Consider the following 18843-nt stretch of genomic DNA (forward strand, 5'->3'; position numbering starts at 1 on the left):
TGTTATACTCCTGACAGAACCTTAGTGTTATCTTCGGGCTTGGTCAGAACTGGACATAAGTTTCTGCTACATTTTGCATGGTAATTCTGATTGCTGTTTGTCATATCATTAAGATTTCTTTTCTGTTGGTCTTTTCTATTGCTGTATGACAAGGAGAAGGCATGACCCTGATGGAATACTTTGGAGATCAACAAAAGGCAGTTGCAATAAGCCAATAAGTAGAGCAACAATAATAAACTCATTCTGACATTTTACCAAACATATAATGTGCTCGTGTCAATATAAATCTATTCTACTTTATCTTACAATGAATCTAACCAAAAACAATAACCAAAATTTACACAAAATCAAAAATACATTCATATAAAAACATTTAAGAAATTCATCCAAATTTTATAGAAAACCAAAAATATCATCGCCACTGTATCGATTGTGAATTTCAGTCAAAACATCAACATTGTCTACTCTTTCTCGACAACTTCTCCACCGATTCAAATTTTGTCTAAACAATGCAAATCGGGTTTTTTGCTACGAACCCTATTCAAAAAAATGTAACTGGGTGACTGAGAGTTGCTGCATATTTCCTTTTTCAATCTCAGTGGCCGATTTGCAAATTGGAGAACTTTTTTTTTCATATTTTTGTGGGAAAGAGAAACTAAAAATGGGCGAGGGTTACATATATTTTCAATCGGCGCTGCTTCATCGATATTTTGTAGAGATGAGAGAGATACTAAACATGGCTCCATATATGGGAGAGTGAAACTAATTCGGCGGGATATGAAATAGAGAAGAGGAAAGAGCGCCAAATTTACCTCTCTAATTATGAAAAGGATATAAAAGTAAAATCAATTACTAACTAAACCGGAAATGTTAAGTTAATCGGTTTTTTTTTACAATTAAACCAGATTATGGCTGGCCATAATGTGGCCATATAGTATTTCCCAAACCAAAATTAGACGTTTAGCTAGTACTACTATCGCACGTCAATTCCAAACATACTTTTCAAACAAATTTCAAATGTTATTGATAAAGCTTCGGAAAAAGAATAACATCCCAAAATAAGTCATAATTCACTCGTCTAAATTGGTGTCTATAAATTTAAGATTCAGTCGAACACGTCCAAATCTTGCTTTAAATTTTCTCGATTTTAATTATGTAATCTAGGGGTGGGAATATGGATATTGGGTATTGGGTTTACCCGTACCCACCCGATATCCGCTGGATATTGGATACTCAATATCCAATTTTATGGGAATCGGGTATGGGATTAGATATTGAAATTTAAGATAAATCGGGTATTGGGTAACCCGAATGGGTATCGGATATTACCCGAATATCCAATTTATTATTTAAAATAGTTTTTAAATTAGGTTTAGCCATTCTAGGCTTCAAGAGTTAGGCTAATTTATTTACTAATTACGACTTACTAAATTAACTTTCTCTAAACTTATATAAATAAATCAATCTCTCTTACTCTAGGTCACGGCTTCTCCAAACTCTCAAGTTTTACGTATTGCTTCTACAATTTAATTAAATGCATAATTTTTATTATTTTACTTACATATTGCATAACCAATCCTCATCAATATAATCATATACTTTAAAATAAAAGTGACCCCTTTTTATAGTTTTATACCACAAAATAAATGCGACATTAAAGATATTAGTCAATTTAAATATTTCTATATTTATATTAATATATAAAATTTGAATTTTTTTATTTAGTTATTAATACATGTAAAGAGTCGGGTATTTGGGTACCCGATACGTCGGGTATGGATACCCGAGGCGGGTATTGGAGTACCCGAAAATATATCAGGTCGAGTTTTGGATAGACATTTAGATGATTTTTAGGTTTGGCTACCCGGTTTTTCAGGTCGGGATACCCGTATTCAATCCCATAAAAACAGCTTTGCACCATACCTCTTGTTCGAATTTGATACCTCATCTCTTTGCACTATAAATACTTAGTTGTTATGAAAACTATTGTTACATTAGGGTGAATATTAGAAGTTAGATCATCTCGAGAGGTATATACAGCGGAATGATGTAAAAATTGGGTGTTACCAGAGCATTTTTAGAAAGTTAATTTATCAACTTGGGCTTGTATCATTTTTTCTTCCAAATCTAGAATTTTATCAAAATGTGAATAGTTAGAAAATTTTGTGATAGGGTTATGTTTAGAGCCCGGAAAGCTCAAGAATTGTTAATGGGCCGATTATATAAGAGCAAAGCGCTGATTTTCAAGTATTATAGGACCATATTTTTTATGCATCACCGATATTATAGTGGAGACTAATAATTGCCCATAAATTTACATCAAATTTAACAAAAATTAACATATTCCCATATGAAATATAGCTGTGATAAATAACAACAATAAAACAGGAGGAGCATTTGAAATGACATCGAATCCCCATCAGCGGTTTAAAAACATGTCTTCTATAACAAGATAAAAATATGCCAAAACTTAAGCAACCGTGAATCAGAATATCTCATGCAAAAATAACACAGATGGAGTTTGCAAAATAGATAAGATATTAAATCTCACTCCTCATCATCCTCATCTCCATCACCCCCAGAGGCCTTCTTTGCAGCTGCCTTCTGGTTCTTTCGCTTCACTCTTCCAGGTCTGCCACCGCCAAATGGACTTGTGAGAGAGAAATCAATGTGCTTCTGGGAATCAACCCTCACAAGGAATGAAGCCACATTAACAACTTGCCTTCCAACTCTGCACAAGTAAATAACATGAATTCAGTGAAACACATGATTTACAATGTTTCTACTGCAGACTTTCCAATAACAAATAGTGAGTGGTTTGGGGTTAGAAATGAATCAACAGAAATTGGCAAAGCAGAGTAGTTTAAACAATACTTTAGCTATGAAGGGTATGTCACCAACATAACTGAAAATCAACTAAAATGCCATACAAAGGCAATGTCAAAGAATATACAAGACATAGGGAAAGAGCTAGATCAAAAATGCCAAAGACCACATGGAAATAAATTCAAATAAGCAAATGAAATAAGATATTCATGCAGAAGATATCAACATGAACTGAATGTGTAGGGAAGTGTTTGAAATTATATTATCATGTCTACCTTATATGCCTCTGCCTGATAAGAACTCTGGCATGATGGATGGACTTGGCCATACCCGCCTTAAAGACAAGAGTTTGCAGACGGCGCTCAAGAAAGTTCTCAACGGTGAGAGACAAGACATAATCAAGCTTGTTCTGGCTCTCATCGAGGAGGCCATACCTGTTCATCCTCCTCAAAAGAGCTTCACCCTCAAAAATACGACGAGGGTCCTTCTCATCAAGGGTCAACAGATTTCTAGCATTGTTCCTGATACGGCTCAAAGCATACTGAACCCTCCACAGCTCCCTCTTACACCTAAGACCGTATTCTCCAACAAGTTTCAACTCAGCATCCAACCGCTCCTTTTCATAGGGACGACGGGGCTTCTTAAAAGTCTTTCCATCTATAAGCATCACATTTAATTATGGCATTAGCTGAAGCATGATAGTGCATAACATTAATCCAATTGTAGAAATACAAGGCTTTTCATGTATGAGCAATTCAAGTTTACACATTAATCCAATTGTAGAAATACAAGGCTTTTCATGTATGAGCAATTCAAGTTTACTGGTGGTTACTGCCTCACATCAGGATTTACTCATATAAACAGGTAAGGCACTAAAAACTACATCTTTGCTAGTATTGTAGATTACTGTAGGTCTTACACATAGAGCAGGTAAACAGCAGGCAATCTGGTTTCATAAACAGGTCGATTAAAGTTCGGAAGACGGATGAATCCTAATACACCAACAATATTTTTTCAAGGGTGCAAAAATTAATCAGATGACAGTGAATCAATATTAAAATAACATCTTCCCACAATCCGCAATAAAAAATCACATTGCATACATCGATGAAATCTTTAATACAGCAGATTGCAGCATAAGAAGAGAAACAGAAACCGAATTGTAAAAAATCAGTCAAAATGTAGAATAAACAAATGTAGGAAGAAACATCCAGGCGTTACCAAATCAGAAAATTTGCAGTGATAGTAAGTGTATGGGAGAAGAAACAACATCAACTTACAGTTGCGGTAAAAGGAAACGTGCACCATCGTATCCCGCTGCGGACGCCCTCACTCCGATCTGCTGATCGAAATTTCAATTGGAAGTCTAGGGTTTAGGCAGAAGATCTCCTGGCCGTTTATATAGCCTCTTTTATGGGCCAAACCCTAATGGAATTCAATTACTCTGAAATGATGGCCTTCTATACATGTTTGTGGGCTCTTGTAACGGCCCAAATCTAATTCAAAGATTTGGCCACAAATTCAGAACTCCAATTATATTACTAGTAATTTTAATCATTTTCTTAAACTATACTTCTCCATCCCATTAAAATAGAGAAAAAAAACTCAGTGTTATTTATATATTATAAGTGGACAAAAGATAAGACGTGGTGAATTTTGTCTTTAGAACTACTACACTAGTGGCATAATAGGACATCAATTATGAACTCTTTCATTTGTGTCTAATTTTGAGTCGATCCATATTTTTTCTTATTAATAAGCATATTATATATGTGTATGTATAAAATTATAAGCAGCTTTGCTGATGAATGTTGAGATATTTCCTAGTGAAAGTCTTGAGATGACCATTTATATAGAACTACCTAGTTTGCAGTCAAAGAAAATGAACTAATGAAGTGAAAGCATACATAATTTAAGCTCATTTGTGAATTTGTCACATTTGGTTTCATCACGTGGTTAAATGCATTTACGGAAAGTTATAGTATATGTAGAAGAAGCAAGATGGTGATATTCTTTTATAGCTTACATGTACATGTCTCTTTCATCTCATTCATATACACGTGTCTCTTCTTATCTTTTCGTGAATTATTTGAATCTATAGTACTACTAGCTAGCATCTATAGTTTGTAAATAACTCATGAAATACTTTTCAAGGCAATATAGAAATTTCAATTTGTGCAATCCAATTAAAACATGTTTTCTAACAAAACCTATTCACTTCCATTAGACTCAAGTTATGGTTATTCAAATACCACCAAACATCAAAATCTATAAATTATGCAATAATCAATAACATCATCCTAAACAATCCTCGAGTATGGCCAATAAAAATCAACTTCGCAATAAACAATCCTCGAGTATGGCCAATAAAAACTTAACATACTTATATTAGTATTTCTTAATCTCCGTGCCCAAAAAAAATTATATTTAGATAAAAAAAATATTACTAGTTTTTATGATTTAGATTAAAACTTTGTTTTGTATACCTTCGAAATCCTTAATATTAGAGCACTAGCCTTCAAAGTACGTATTTATTCAATACTTACACAAGTTTTAATAGGTACTCTCTCCGTCTCAAAAAAATTGAGTCGTATTTCTTTTTAGTCCGTCTCAACAAAGTTGAGTCATTTTCTTTTTTAACAAAAGACAAAACATTTAGTTATTCTTTTTTTATTCCATCATTTACTTTACTCTATCTTGTTTTTCCTAGTTTTTTCATCTCTCTTATTTATCTAATATAAATATAAATTCTTAACCTTCGCGCCCAAAAGTTTTGTCTCAATTTTTATGGGACTGAGGGAGTATTACTTATTATAGAAACGGCAGGAGGCCAACGAGTCCAAATTTATGCTTGGATGCCTTTCTAGTTTCTAGTACTGAATGAGGCATTCAATGTGAGAAAGACTCAAAATTCCTCCAAGGATCAAACATGAATTCAAAATCCCCTGCTTAATTGAAGAGAAGAAAGTACTAAAATTCAAGAAAATGGATACGAGGAACTGCTGCAGTGGATGTGCTGGAGTCGACAACGTGTACTTGTGCTCAAACCCGATTAGGAGGCCGAGTGTCAGCCCTGTTCATACATGCATCGTGCAGCCGGTGAAGAAGGAGGAATCTGTGGTGAAGAAGGAGGAATGGCAAAAGCTACTGTCTTTGTGAAGGCTGTCAAAGTCAATGCTTGATCAATAGCTAATTGAATCTGCTCTTCTAATAAAATTATTTTACTTTTGCCTCTACTTATTTTATGCTAAAAACGATACTACCAAATAAAAGCCTCCTTGAATTGTTATAAACATTGAAAAAATCTTGATTCTCATTTAGTGCTACTACACTAGCAAAGCTGCACAAACTCAGACACCCAAAATCTAGACATTACAAAACCTGGTGTACTTGTCATGTTTTCTAATGGTTTTAGCAAGCTAACATAAAGGCTGCTTGTGATCAAGATACTACGTCGTTCTTATGTTGTGTTGCTTGCATAGCCTCGTCTCGTTTTCAGCCCACCACTTCTCTGCTTGTTCCTCTGTGTACTGTTTCCTACTGTAGAGCACACCATAAATGTTCAGCGTATCATTCCTCAATAGTTCAACCGAAAATCATCATGAAAAACTACCTGAATCGAACTCGTCTGAGTTCATTGGTTCCGTTCTGCAACGGGGCAAGAGTTATGTACACGCCAGGCTCGTCTTGTATAGTCCGCTCTGATTTCTGTGACTGGGCTTCAGTACCATTGGACAGTGGTGCAGACGAACTGCCACTAGGCTCGTTCTTTGGAGAGGTTTTGACAGTCACAACGCTCCCGTTGGATGGACCATTAGAGTCATTGCTTATCTGCTCATCACTATGGCTGCACCCTTGTTTCTTTGGTCCTCTCTCGGCCATATCTTTTAACTGCTCGCGATTTGGATTCTCAGTTTCATTAGACTCTATAGAAATGATATAAGAAAAAGAGAGAAATTGATATTTTATCAGTAGATTCATATCTACTACTACATAGTGAAAACCAACCTGAGCAGTCAGTGACTTGATCACTTCTTTCGCAGCCTGGCTTTTTTCAGCTTCATCGGCTGCCCGTGCAGTCACCTCCTTCAGTTGCTCTGATTTTCTTTCAAGTTCAGATTCTAGAGACTGGGATTTGGTTGAAAGTTTATCCACCTAAAATCCATATCAAGACAAATTATAGTGACCAAAGTTTAAAAAAAAAACAAAAACAAAAAACAGTTGATATCATTGCAAAACGATTTCTTGTTGATCGGTTGGACTAAATTGAAAGCCATAAGAATACACGAAACATGCACCAAATCCACAGTTTCAATTCAAAATTCGATGCTCATAAGGAGTAAGAAGCTTACCTGTTGCCTTAAATCTTTGAGCTCCATGCTTAGGATATCATTGCTACTCTTTAATTCATCGGGAGTTGCTTCAAGTGTTCGAAATGAGAATGATGGAGAGGGTGATGGGGTCGATGACCTCTTCCCTAGTACTGGAGAAGGTGACTGAGAAAATACTCTAGAATCATGCACGATAAATGAGAGAGAGCCCGGTGAAGAGCCGTAGGGGCTAGATGGCGATTTTGAAGAAGTGCTGGGCCTCGGCATATTCCCATTCCGAAGAGGAAACATGCGGTTATCAGCTGATTCAGGCTTCACACTGAACGAGGACGTCCTGTCATACTTGAGTGACTCGGTAAATGATAGTCGGGACATACTTGCTGGCAAACGGGGAATCCCAGGTTCGGGGATATCACTGGCCTTATGTAACGTACTCACACTTTTGACATAAGGAACGCGGGGAACAGATGCATGATCTGAAGTCTTCTGTAATTTGGTGAAACAATCATCACAAACGCGATATGGCTTGTTCATACTGGGAGCTAACGAGGCTTTAACTGACTTCCTAGTGCTGCAAGCTGTGCAGATGCCAAGCCCACAGTTGTAACAGTTGTGGCGTTTCCGCATGAAACTGAAAGGGTTATGACAGCCAGAGCAGACAGAGATATCTGCACTGGATATCCATTTATGAAGGCATATAACAGCAGTGAAATTCGAGCCACACACTATGCTTTTCACATGCTTCTCCTTCAAGAAGGAGACAAGTGTGGGTGTGTTCCTGTCTTCGTTGTCTCCATGCCCGAGTTGGCCATTAGCACCTTTACCCCATGTGTAAACCTCTGCTTTCGACGTCAAAACAGCAATGTGATGTGAGCCACATGCAATCTCTTCCACGCAACAGTTTGCAATGCTACCTTTTATACAAGTTGGAGCCTTTCCATCTTTTCCCATGGTGTATACGTTTCCTGAGGTCGTAAGAGCAACAGTGAGCTTGTTCCCACATGCTACCTGAGAAAAATCAGTGTCAACCAACGAAGATATGCGTTCGGGAACCAGCCTTGGTTTATCATCACCATGCCCTAGCTGCCCGTATTCTCCGTCCCCCCACGTGTAAAGCTTTCCAGCGGAGGAACTGTACAGCCCTTGCCCTGAGGTGGAAGATTTATATACTAGTTTAACCACAGCTGCAGTGTGCCATACACCACAAGCAACGTGCTGCGCATGTAGTCCCTTCAAAGCTTCCACTTCTCGTGGAATGCTGGTTCCACTACGATCACCATGGCCTAATGCACCAAAGGTTCCATCTCCAAATGTAAACATGTGGCCGGTTGAGGTAAGGAGAGCCGTATGCCAAGGTCCACACGAGACGAATGTGATTTGGAAGCCGTCTGTAGGGCCATTGACCCGTTTGGGGATCCAGTGACTCACATCAGTTCCATGCCCAAGCAAGCCACATCCAGAAGATCCATCACCCCAAGTGTAGAGGTCGCCCGAATGTGTAACTGCACAGGTATGATAATCGCCACATGCTACCATTTCAATGGTCTTCCCATTAAAAACTTCAATGAGCTTTGGGTGGAAAATGTCTGTTTCCATGCCATGCCCCAGTCTCCCTCCAGCCTCCTCACCCCAGCTGTACGCCTCCCCTTGTTTTGTGACTAAAATGGCGTGTCTCTGCCCACAAGCAATGCTTTGCACATCAAGTACCCCTGTCGAATCCAAGGCCTTGGGAACTAGAGCATCACTTTTTTTAATAAACGATTCTTTAATTTTAGTAAGACCGCCTCCCATTACTCCGTTTCCAGTGCCTTCTCCCCAGATGAAAACATCACCCAAGTTATCAAAATCCTCATTATACGAACCTTGACTCGATGAACTTAGAGCACTAGAGAGGCTCACCCTGATTGTTTCACTCCCAGAAGTTCGGGCATTTGTGTTTTCTGCGGCTCCAGCTGAATGCGGAGTGAAACAATGCGCAGGAGACTCAGCAAATAGGTGATTCTTGCTTGAACCAGTGAATGACAAAACCTCAGCAAATACTTTTCCTAATCTGCTCTGAGGTGTGCTATCCAATCGTTGGTGGTGCTCGCTCATATCCTGAGCCAACTAAATCAATGAAAATGGAGAGCAATTAGATAAGGACAAAGAATGAGCAGATGGAACACAAGAGGTGGAAAATGGAGCTCACAAATGAACTTGATCGAGAAACCCTCCAAATGCGAGGACTTTCAGATGATGCAGTGTCGCTCCTTGCTTCGTTTCTTACTTTCCTGTGGCTACCACGCTCAATTAGAGCTTTTAAACCAACAAACCAAACCTCAGCTTCGTCCTTGTCTTTACATATCTGTAGAATTTGAAACAACATCTGTATAAATAATTACCCTCATCAAATGCTTAGCATCAAGAGAACAATCAACAACCCAATGAAACTATGCATGGTTTCTACATGTGACAAGATAACAACCTGAAACTCACCAAATCCAAGGATCTGTCATTATATATCAGAGAAAAGGATTGGTATTCCTTCTCTGGCCGAGGATACCGCTGAAATACTGCCTGCAAAGAGAAAAATGTAGATTAGTTCACAATAAGTTATAACTAGAAAACAGATTAGTTCATTTGGGTTGAACAAACTTAAATGCTCCACATTCTGCACATGAGTTATAAGAGTAGAGAAATACTACGGTCGTACTTACAGTCCTCTGCCCGGGAATTATCCGGGAAACATTGCGTAGATCAAGGTGTTTCTCGTCTTTTCCATAATACCATATCAAGGTAGACTCATCCTGAAATATACTCAGACTCAGCTTGACTGAATAAACATGATTAAATGCCAATTAGAAGATCAATATAATCCGACTCAACGGCCTAAATGCAACTAGACTTGCAATGACAAGCAGCCTTCATATATTATGATTACCACAGAAAGCAACAACATACCTCATCTTCACCAAATTCATATGAACAAATGTACAATAATCAAGGAAAGTAGCTCACTGTGGAAAGTCGAAAAGGACAGAACTTTGGCTTCCCTCTCCGACCATACTTCAACAAGTGTGCTCCTTTCTTTAGAGATGTAATGGCCTAAAAAGAAAACACTTTTCCAATATAATTTCACACAAACTTGCAACAATCTCATAAACACAATTATTACATACCTGATCAATGTCTCTTTCAACAACACTAAGCCTCTGCAAATCAGCCATTCACGTTCCAATGTAACTATGTGTAACAGTCCATTTAGACCAAAACCCATTTGAATTATCACAAAATAATGTGCTGTTCCACCTATTCTGCTCCATCACAATCCAATTTCCTCATCTACACAATCAATCCAACACACCAAAAAAAAAGCCCCTCAAAATCAAAATTCCCTCTTCTTGAAATGCAGCTCTAAACAAGTATTTTCTTGATTCATATCACGATTTGCAGCCATGCATAAAATCACAACGGCGAACGAGTGTATTTCTTCTGCAGTGAAACCCAAAATTGTTGTAGGCGTTACAGAAGAAAAGAATAAGGGGTGGTGGGGTTTTCTTGTGTGATGAGCTCAAATCAAATTAAATCAAGAAACAATTTAGGAGATTTCTTGAAATGAAAAGGGTTTTTTTTTTTTGTGAGAAGGGAATTATGGGATTTGGAAAGTGTTGAATTTTCAGGGCGAGAACCCTCAAACAAACGTGCATACATACATTCGTGTTCAATTATCTCTCTGCCCTGCATTTCTAAATCTCAAGAATTCCTATTTTTCCGCGAAACAGCCATGTCAGCAACTGAAAAGTCTGAAAATCAGTTTGTAACTTGGATTCGATGATTGAGATGGATTCACTTTTGTCATTTTCGTTACTCTCTTTATTGTCTTTGACAAATAAAGCCAAAAAAAGCAATTCATTATCCCGATACAACACCTTCAATTTTTGCACTTTGTTTCCATTGTAGGTCATGCTCTGTCTGCTCTAAATAAATTTGTTACTAGTACTATAATTTTAAAAATAAAACTAAATGAGTATTATGAAATTTATTGGTGATGGCACGTTATTTATGGATCCAATCATAGACTGATAGACATGTTTTGGATTGAGTGTGATATAGTTTTACTTGGTCAAAATTAATTGGAATATGGTTGCGAGTTACGAGTGATTTGTTTTTTCTCTAAAATATGAATTGTTTTAACACCTAATTGTAGTTCCCTAAAAAATAAGATAACAACTCATTTTGGTTAAGTTGGGTGTGGATACATTCTACTAGGTTTGGTCAACTGCTATTTGTTTCTATGTTAAATATTCCTATCGAAATGAAAAAAAGCAAGACCATGTTTGGTTGGCAGGATTATGTCTGGGAAAGTAATCTGATTCCTTAAATTTTAAATTCGTGTGTTTGTTTCGGTTTTTTATCAAACTGAGAAAGTAATCGGAATCTGAGAACAAGGAAAGTTCTAACTTTTCTTAGGTATTCTTTTTCCCAGTTTTAGGATTCTTACATATTTAAGCAATATAGTATAATTTTATTAATAATAATATAATAATAATAACAATAATAATAATAATTACAATGTTTTTAAAATAATTTAAAATTATAAATCATACTTAATTTCACTATAATAAATAACTATAATTAAAATTATCATAATTATAACTATATTTTATAATAATTCATAATAGTAATAATTTATTAAATATTTAAAATATAATTATATAATATAAATCTTATAATAAATAATAACTATTTTATTTTATAAATTAACAATTAATCAATAGAGTCATAATGCAATTTTAGTTTATAAAATTTATTCAATTATAATATCCGTAAATATTATAATTATTATATTTATTATTATAATACATGAGTATTGTACTATAATACTCCATGTAACTATAATTATATTATTATATATTATGATGGATAATCCATATTTAAACTATCAATTGTAATAATAAATATAATAATATAATATTATTTTTTTTAATTAATAATTTATTAAAAAATTTATAATATTATTCTTTTTTATAAGTAAAAAAATAATAAGTATATTTTTAGTTTGGTGTTTAAATTAAATATAAATAAGTTGCTTGTTCATATTTAATGACCAAAGATTGCATAAATGACGAATTGTTATTATAATAGTAGTAGTAGCATACATATAGGTAGGCCTGTCAAATTGGGTACCCGCGGATACTCGATCCGAAATTTTCGGGTACCCGATCCCGAAATTCCCAAAATCCAATACCCGATACCCGACCCGAATTTGATTTCGGGTACCCGGATACCCGACTCGGGTATCCAGTCCCGAAAAATCGGGTATCCAGTCCCGATTGTAATTTTTTTTATTTTTGAAAATTAATTACAAACTTTTAGAATTTATTTAATATTATTTAATTCGAATTTAATACAATATTGAAGTAGTTCTAATTTTTAGAAATACTAATTCTTATAGTAGTTCTAATTTAAAAGAAATAACTACAAACTTTGAACAATATAAAATTCATAAGTTATACTTACTACATATTAACATCTTTCATCCATCTACAATAAGTCAATAACCATCAAAATTCATAAGTTTAAACATTCATCCCTTATAAACATCACAATTCAATCATTCATAAGAATCTAGATCTAAAAATAACATCATCAAAGATTCAAAATTCAAAATATTACATGTCAATGAAATTAAAATATAATTAAAAAATTAAATTACATATATTAAACGCTAACTCTTAAGTATTAATTAAAGTATTAAGTATTAATTAAAATATAGTTAAGAAATTAATTATATTTATTTATAATAAAAACATAATTTTTTTAATTTTTTTAAAAAATCGGATAATTCGGGTATACCCGATATCCGATCGGGTAACCCAATACCCGATAACCCAAAATTCTTACTATCCGATCCCGATCCGATACCCGAAAAATCGGGTTTTGGGTATCCAATTATCCGATTTTTTCGGGTTCGGATATCGGGTATCCAATACCCAATATCCATTTTGACAGGCCTACATATAGGTACTCCCTCCGTCCGCCATTAGAAGTCCCATTTATGGACGACACGGGTTTTAAGAAAAATGGGTGAAAAAAAAGTTAGTGGAATAAGAGTCATTTGTATTTATTAGTTTTAAATGAAATGTGAATAGAATGAATTAGTGGAAGGTGAGACCCTATTACCATTTATGGTAAAAGTGAACTGAAACTCCTATTCGCGGACGGACTAAAATAGAAAAACGGGACTTTTATTCGTGGACAGAGGGAGTATTTTGTTGGTAGTTTTTATGTTTTATTTTAAATAATCTGAGATGCTCCTTGCAATTAGGAATATTTTCCACTATTTCCTTTCAAATACGACAATACTATCTTCACACATATATGAAAAATTGAAAAGTGCGTCAATGTAATTAAATTAATAGTAGTATATAGAGTAATTAAGTTAATGTTTATATATTGTACTCAGGTCAAGGCCCAATTTCATGCGGTTGGTTTTGACCCAATCCTTCCTATAAAATTAATAATCATTTATCAAATTTTCACATGGTAAGTTCTTTTTCTATCAGGTCTTAAATCCATATCGATATGATAGAAACAGTCCAAGTAATTTAACAACATTTAAAAATTAATATTACATGCTATAAATGGTTAGTTTATATTAAATGGATATCATAAATTAACATATAGTACTAGTAGTATTTTATTCCACCCTAAATAACATTTACACTAGAGTAATATCATGAATTGAACATCAATAACTAAATACTCCACCCATTCAAAGAAAGTCTTAATAATATTTGCTTATTCGATCGATTCGATTATAGAGAAGAGCTAGAAGGAAGACAGATGTGGAAGCGGCACAAGAATGAGGAGAACGCAGAGGTGGTGCGGCGCGAGAGTAAGAGTCGAGTTAGTGAGAGACAAGATTAGTTAACAGAAAAAATATAGAATTAATTGATTAACAGTTTGCAAATTATAAATAATAAATATTAAATAAAATTTTGGACGTTCACAAAAAAAATTGTCTTATCCTATTTACATTATCCTCGCCTGCATTTCTTTATTTCAGTGTTCCTCCTACCTAGCTAGGACTATTTTGTTGATCGAGAGTATTAATTAACAAACTAAAATCCAATAATATAAATTATATATATGTCATAACTCATAACTGAGAATAATCAGTCATATTTAATTATAAAATTAAACTAAACTAAAACATAAATTGGAATTCCTAAATTCCAATTTTAATACAGATATCGTCAGCAATTAATTAATCCATATCCTTGTTGAGTTTCTAAACTCCAGCTCTCCAATTCACATTAACAAACTACACAAACACTTCCAGTAAATTAACCCAAACATACATGGTGCAACAACTCAAAATTATGTAAAAACCACCAAGTAGGTGCGAAAGAACACAGTTCACACACAACAAATTACAACGGTCAGAATTAGATTAAAAAAAGCTTAATTAATTAAATCAACTCATTAATTAATATTCATAATCATCATGGAAGATCGAGTAGCTGCTCCTCCTGCTCCTCGCTTCTCTGTCAGCCTACTCCAAAAATAATAATCAGATTATTAAATCACACTAACACAACCAATTTAAGAAAATAAAATAAAATAAAAAAATTTACCCTAGCAATGAGCCTTTCAAACGCCTCAGGTCCATTTTCCTGAATATATTTTTCAGCAGCAGACAAAACATCATCTGGCTTGCTAAACACATCCTTTTTTCTTGGGACGTACCACATTTTAATCTGAGGATTTTTGTAGAAAGGTCTGATGAAATTGTCATACACGTAAGCTGCACCGTTGAAGTAGGGCAGCACCAGCCAGCACACGCCCGCCAGCTTCGCGTAAGACCAGATCGGAAACCTGATTCATTGTGTATATATAATAGCTCTATTAAAATAAATAGCTAGGATGAGAAATGTTTGATCATAAATCTTTTATCAATTTACCACTCGATGAGTTTGGAGAATGTGAGCTCGAATAAGGTGATGAGAGAGTAGAGCACCCAATATGTCAGCCATTGCTGATCGTCTATGCGCGATTTAGTCTCGATGGCCTTCACCGAACAATACCTGCCAAATATTTCAATTCATAAATAAAGACAGACCTATTTTGATATTTTTTCAGTTACTTATAGCGATATTTTTTCTATTTACGGACTAATTTTGAAGTTCACTCTATTATACTATAATGGATGTGGAAACAAAGGGAAATGCGACTTACAGAGGATAAACGAGAGAAACCAGAGGCCTGACGAGATCGCACCACGATTATTAGATTGTAAGATAATTAAAGAGAAAAATATAGGTTTGTTGTGAAAGAAAAGTGATACTTACATAGCAAGAACATCAATGTTCTTTGCCACAACAGTGAAGAGATTGTCTCCAGAGCCCATGTTTTGAGATTAATTTCTTGTTGAATTAGGTAGCTTGAGATGGTGAGAGAGATTGAAGAAAGAATAAGTGTAGCAACTATCAAGTGATTGGCTGAGTGTATGGGGCAGTAAAACACAAGAAAAGGTGTGTAATTGCAATCATTTATGCGTGTTTTCTGCATACTAAAGTTTTCAAGTGTGAAAGGAGGGAAAATGTTACTTACAATCCAAATGCAAATTTCTCTATTTTTTTTAAAAATTTTGTTAAACATTTTCGCATGATATATAATTTATTTTAGCACTATGTCTTAAACTTTTCATTTCATCTCCTAATTTTTGTGTTGTTGTTAGTTTCACATGTTTAACTAGTTTAGTACTTGCATGGATAAGAAGAAAAAAGGAAACAAGATCCAAATTTTAAAAAGTGAACTTTGAAACTGCACAAAAAGGTGAAGAAAATGTGGGAGCCAAATTGATGATGGAGAGAATCTTATGCTTCGTCAAGAAAGAGGCACCGAAACTTTGACTTAATGGACACTACAAAGGACTTATGTTGGACTTATTTGGTGTTGTTCGATTGCCATAAGCCCATAATTAATTATCTTAGGTGTCGTTATATTGTCATAACTAATTCATTTTCTGAAAATTTATTTTTTTATGTGTCGCTTCTGTTGCAATAACTAATCATCTTATGATAGATCATCTACAAATTAAGTTATAAGATTATTCTAGTTAGAGGGGGTGACTATGACTAATTATCACATGATTATGAGATTATTCATCTAGGATTAAGTTGTGAATTCAATCTCATAAACCAAACATAATATATGTTTAATCCCGAGATACAATCTTGCTAATTTATCATATCGTTAAGTTAATAGAGAATTTTTTTGGTCATGCATAACTGTTTGCATATTCATATAAGAATATGAAACATTCGTCTAAAGCTGTTAGATTGGGCAAAATGTTCAACGATATATATACTAATAGTAGTTAACTAATAATCTAGCTACCTATATTTAGTAAATGAGTCTCACATTATATGTACTTATTCTCATTCATATTTAATTTGATTATAAAATTAATATTCTCAATCATATTTACTGTAAAATTAAAATATATGAATCTAATTCACAATTCACAACTTTATCACTCATACTATTTCTTTGTATTTTTTAAAATTCATACCAAGCTAAAGAGACGGACTTTAATTGTTGGTAATTAAAATCACAAATTATGTTAATAAGTTAATAATCTATTGGCTTAGAGTTCAAATTGGAACCCCTTCCCATTCCTCAGATTAAAAAATTAATGGACCGAAAAATGCCCATCATTAATTTGTGAGGTAACCCAACATTCTTTTGTAATTCAAATCATGATTTATAACAGAATTATTTATCTATCAATTCAGGATTGTAAACCGGTCAGTATAGATGTATCGCGAAGGAGGAAGAGGCCAAAATATGCTCTTAACAAAACACAAAAGATAATGTGAAGAAGGAAAAAAAATAAAGAGAATATAATTGCTTTATCTTGGAGATCATGATTAATTATTCAACTAAAGAAGAGGCTACTTAAAACATTGTGGGTGAACGGGTTAGGAGAGGACCCTACAAATATAATAGGGAGTAGTATTTTTAATTATTAATGGGTGCCCAAAAAAAGGGAATGCCTAGCAAATTACAATGAATGATGTTTATAGTTCAATTTTATTTAGTGAGTGATAGCGTCACAAAATTAGGAATTTTTGTTAAGCAAATTGGTCCGATTATTGGGTCTCCTACGGAAATTAGTTCACGACTTTGATTACATCTATAATTGTTGTGTTTTTAAATTTGAAGGCGCAATATATCGCAAAAACCTTGTCGTCAAGTAATCTCTCAAGTATTTTAATAAACTAAAAAGAGTAAGTATTTTATTTTCCAAGCACTTGACACAAGTCATCTTCAATTAGATCGAAAAAATTAAAATATATTAAAAAACAAATTATTCTAAAGGTCGCAGAGACTTCGCTCTTCTACGGTTGTCCTTGTACTACATTTGTACCCCTAATTAACTTATTTATATGCACTGCGCAATTAAATTACATATTATTGTCGAATGATGATTAAATCCATTTTAAAATAGGATGAAACGATCTACGAGCCCTAAAATGAGGTAAAGTCAAACAAATGTGTGTTACACAGCATGAGAGAGATTTGTGCTTCCCCTGCGACAAACAATTTTGTTCCCTAAAGCAAAAAAAATAGGTTATTATATTCGTAATGTTCCGTAATTAGTGCTTCTCTTTCTTCTAATGCCCTCCTAATTTACGCAGACCAAGCAAAATGTGTCACTTTTCCATATTTCCTGCGCCAAGCCAAAGGCTAAATCGTACTCGTCAAAATTTTGGAACAAAAAAATCAATTTTGTTTTGTCAACATTGGAAAACGAATATATAAATTGAGACATGGTCCATATTAAAAAAAGACATATATATATATATATATATATATATATATATATATATATAGGGTCTTGTTAGGTTGAGATTTTTAGGCCTAATTGAGAATTGAGATGCAATCTCAGCCACTCATTCACAATTTGCGCGCGATGTCAACTGCGTGTAGTTTATGTCAACAAGAGGGTATTTTTGTCATTTTCGCGCAATGTCAACTACGGAGACATTATGTCAACTACGATGTCAACAACAAACGTTATTTATGTCAACTACGATGTCAACAACAAACTTTATTTATGTCAACTATTATGTCAACAACAACATTTTACAAATAATCAATGTTAACAACAAATATTTTCATGTCAACGACATATTATTTGTGTCAACAACAACGATTTACATATAATTTATGTCAGCAACAAACGTTATTATGTCAACGAGCTATATAATTCATGTCAACGACCTATATAATTCATGTCAACAGCAACGTTTTACATATAATTAATGTCAACAGCAACATTTACGTATAAATAATGTCAATCTATTAGAAAATGCCAAAAATTAGAAACAAATCACAATTGAAGTCTAAATACTAAAATTGAATCTCGTTTCCAATTCAAGAACTGAGAATTCATCTATTCCTAACCTGCGAAGCAGAATGCAATATGATTAAGCTTGATTCCCCAATCGAGTCTCCAACGTGAACTCAACTGATCGTCTTCACCGCATTGACACTCTCTTCTTTTTGTTCTTCCAATTTCTCCATTTCTTAGTGGATTGCATCGATTCCAATCCACAATCTCATTCAACTCACCAATGAGATTTTGATTCCAACTTCACTTCCAATTGAGTTGATTTCTCATCTTCTTTCGGCA

General features: G+C 34.3%; 3 protein-coding genes across 3 annotated transcripts; all 3 read right to left on the reverse strand.

The window, feature by feature from the left end:
- Positions 1-2349: 2349 nt before the first annotated feature.
- On the reverse strand, positions 2350-4262 carry LOC125207703 (small ribosomal subunit protein uS4y-like). The gene is made up of 3 exons (XM_048107160.2): positions 4107-4262; positions 3102-3483; positions 2350-2731 (listed from the first exon to the last, which is right to left on the reverse strand). The coding sequence occupies exons 1-3, from the start codon at positions 4132-4134 to the stop codon at positions 2548-2550; spliced, it is 594 nt and encodes a 197-aa protein (XP_047963117.1). The 5' UTR covers positions 4135-4262; the 3' UTR covers positions 2350-2547.
- A 1824-nt stretch (positions 4263-6086) lies between these two features.
- Positions 6087-10882, reverse strand: LOC125204600 (PH, RCC1 and FYVE domains-containing protein 1-like). Its single transcript, XM_048103303.2, has 9 exons — positions 10316-10882; positions 10155-10241; positions 9854-9943; positions 9633-9713; positions 9346-9501; positions 7179-9263; positions 6835-6981; positions 6440-6717; positions 6087-6366 (listed from the first exon to the last, which is right to left on the reverse strand). The coding sequence occupies exons 1-9, from the start codon at positions 10361-10363 to the stop codon at positions 6276-6278; spliced, it is 3063 nt and encodes a 1020-aa protein (XP_047959260.1). The 5' UTR covers positions 10364-10882; the 3' UTR covers positions 6087-6275.
- Positions 10883-14455: 3573 nt separating this feature from the next.
- Positions 14456-15657, reverse strand: LOC125208461 (HVA22-like protein a). The gene is made up of 5 exons (XM_048108088.2): positions 15491-15657; positions 15378-15404; positions 15104-15226; positions 14777-15017; positions 14456-14694 (listed from the first exon to the last, which is right to left on the reverse strand). Exons 1-5 carry the CDS (start codon positions 15547-15549, stop codon positions 14629-14631), a joined length of 516 nt encoding a protein of 171 aa, XP_047964045.1. The 5' UTR covers positions 15550-15657; the 3' UTR covers positions 14456-14628.
- Between the last annotated feature and the right edge of the window lie 3186 nt (positions 15658-18843).

Source organism: Salvia hispanica, chromosome 6 (genome assembly GCF_029641045.1).
Source record: "Salvia hispanica isolate PSC_SH4W2 chromosome 6, Shi_PSC_v1, whole genome shotgun sequence".
NCBI classification, from domain to species: domain Eukaryota; kingdom Viridiplantae; phylum Streptophyta; class Magnoliopsida; order Lamiales; family Lamiaceae; genus Salvia; species Salvia hispanica.

What these genes read in the sequence shown, in the direction of transcription:
- LOC125207703 (XM_048107160.2), bottom strand. Translation starts at nt 4,134, where the DNA reads ATGGTGCACGTTTCCTTTTACCGCAACT. An exon ending in CGTTTCCTTTTACCGCAACT is followed by an intron (nt 3,484 to 4,106) that starts GTAAGTTGATGT and finishes TGATGCTTATAG; the next exon opens with ATGGAAAGACTTTTAAGAAG. An exon ending in ATCAGGCAGAGGCATATAAG is followed by an intron (nt 2,732 to 3,101) that starts GTAGACATGATA and finishes TTACTTGTGCAG; the next exon opens with AGTTGGAAGGCAAGTTGTTA.
- LOC125204600 (XM_048103303.2), bottom strand. Translation starts at nt 10,363, where the DNA reads ATGGCTGATTTGCAGAGGCTTAGTGTTGTTGAAAGAGACATTGATCAG. An exon ending in GTCCTTTTCGACTTTCCACA is followed by an intron (nt 9,944 to 10,154) that starts GTGAGCTACTTT and finishes AGTATATTTCAG; the next exon opens with GATGAGTCTACCTTGATATG. An exon ending in CTCAGACGAGTTCGATTCAG is followed by an intron (nt 6,367 to 6,439) that starts GTAGTTTTTCAT and finishes TGTGCTCTACAG; the next exon opens with TAGGAAACAGTACACAGAGG.
- LOC125208461 (XM_048108088.2), bottom strand. Translation starts at nt 15,549, where the DNA reads ATGGGCTCTGGAGACAATCTCTTCACTGTTGTGGCAAAGAACATTGAT. An exon ending in AACATTGATGTTCTTGCTAT is followed by an intron (nt 15,405 to 15,490) that starts GTAAGTATCACT and finishes CGATCTCGTCAG; the next exon opens with GCCTCTGGTTTCTCTCGTTT. An exon ending in TTCTCCAAACTCATCGAGTG is followed by an intron (nt 15,018 to 15,103) that starts GTAAATTGATAA and finishes ACAATGAATCAG; the next exon opens with GTTTCCGATCTGGTCTTACG.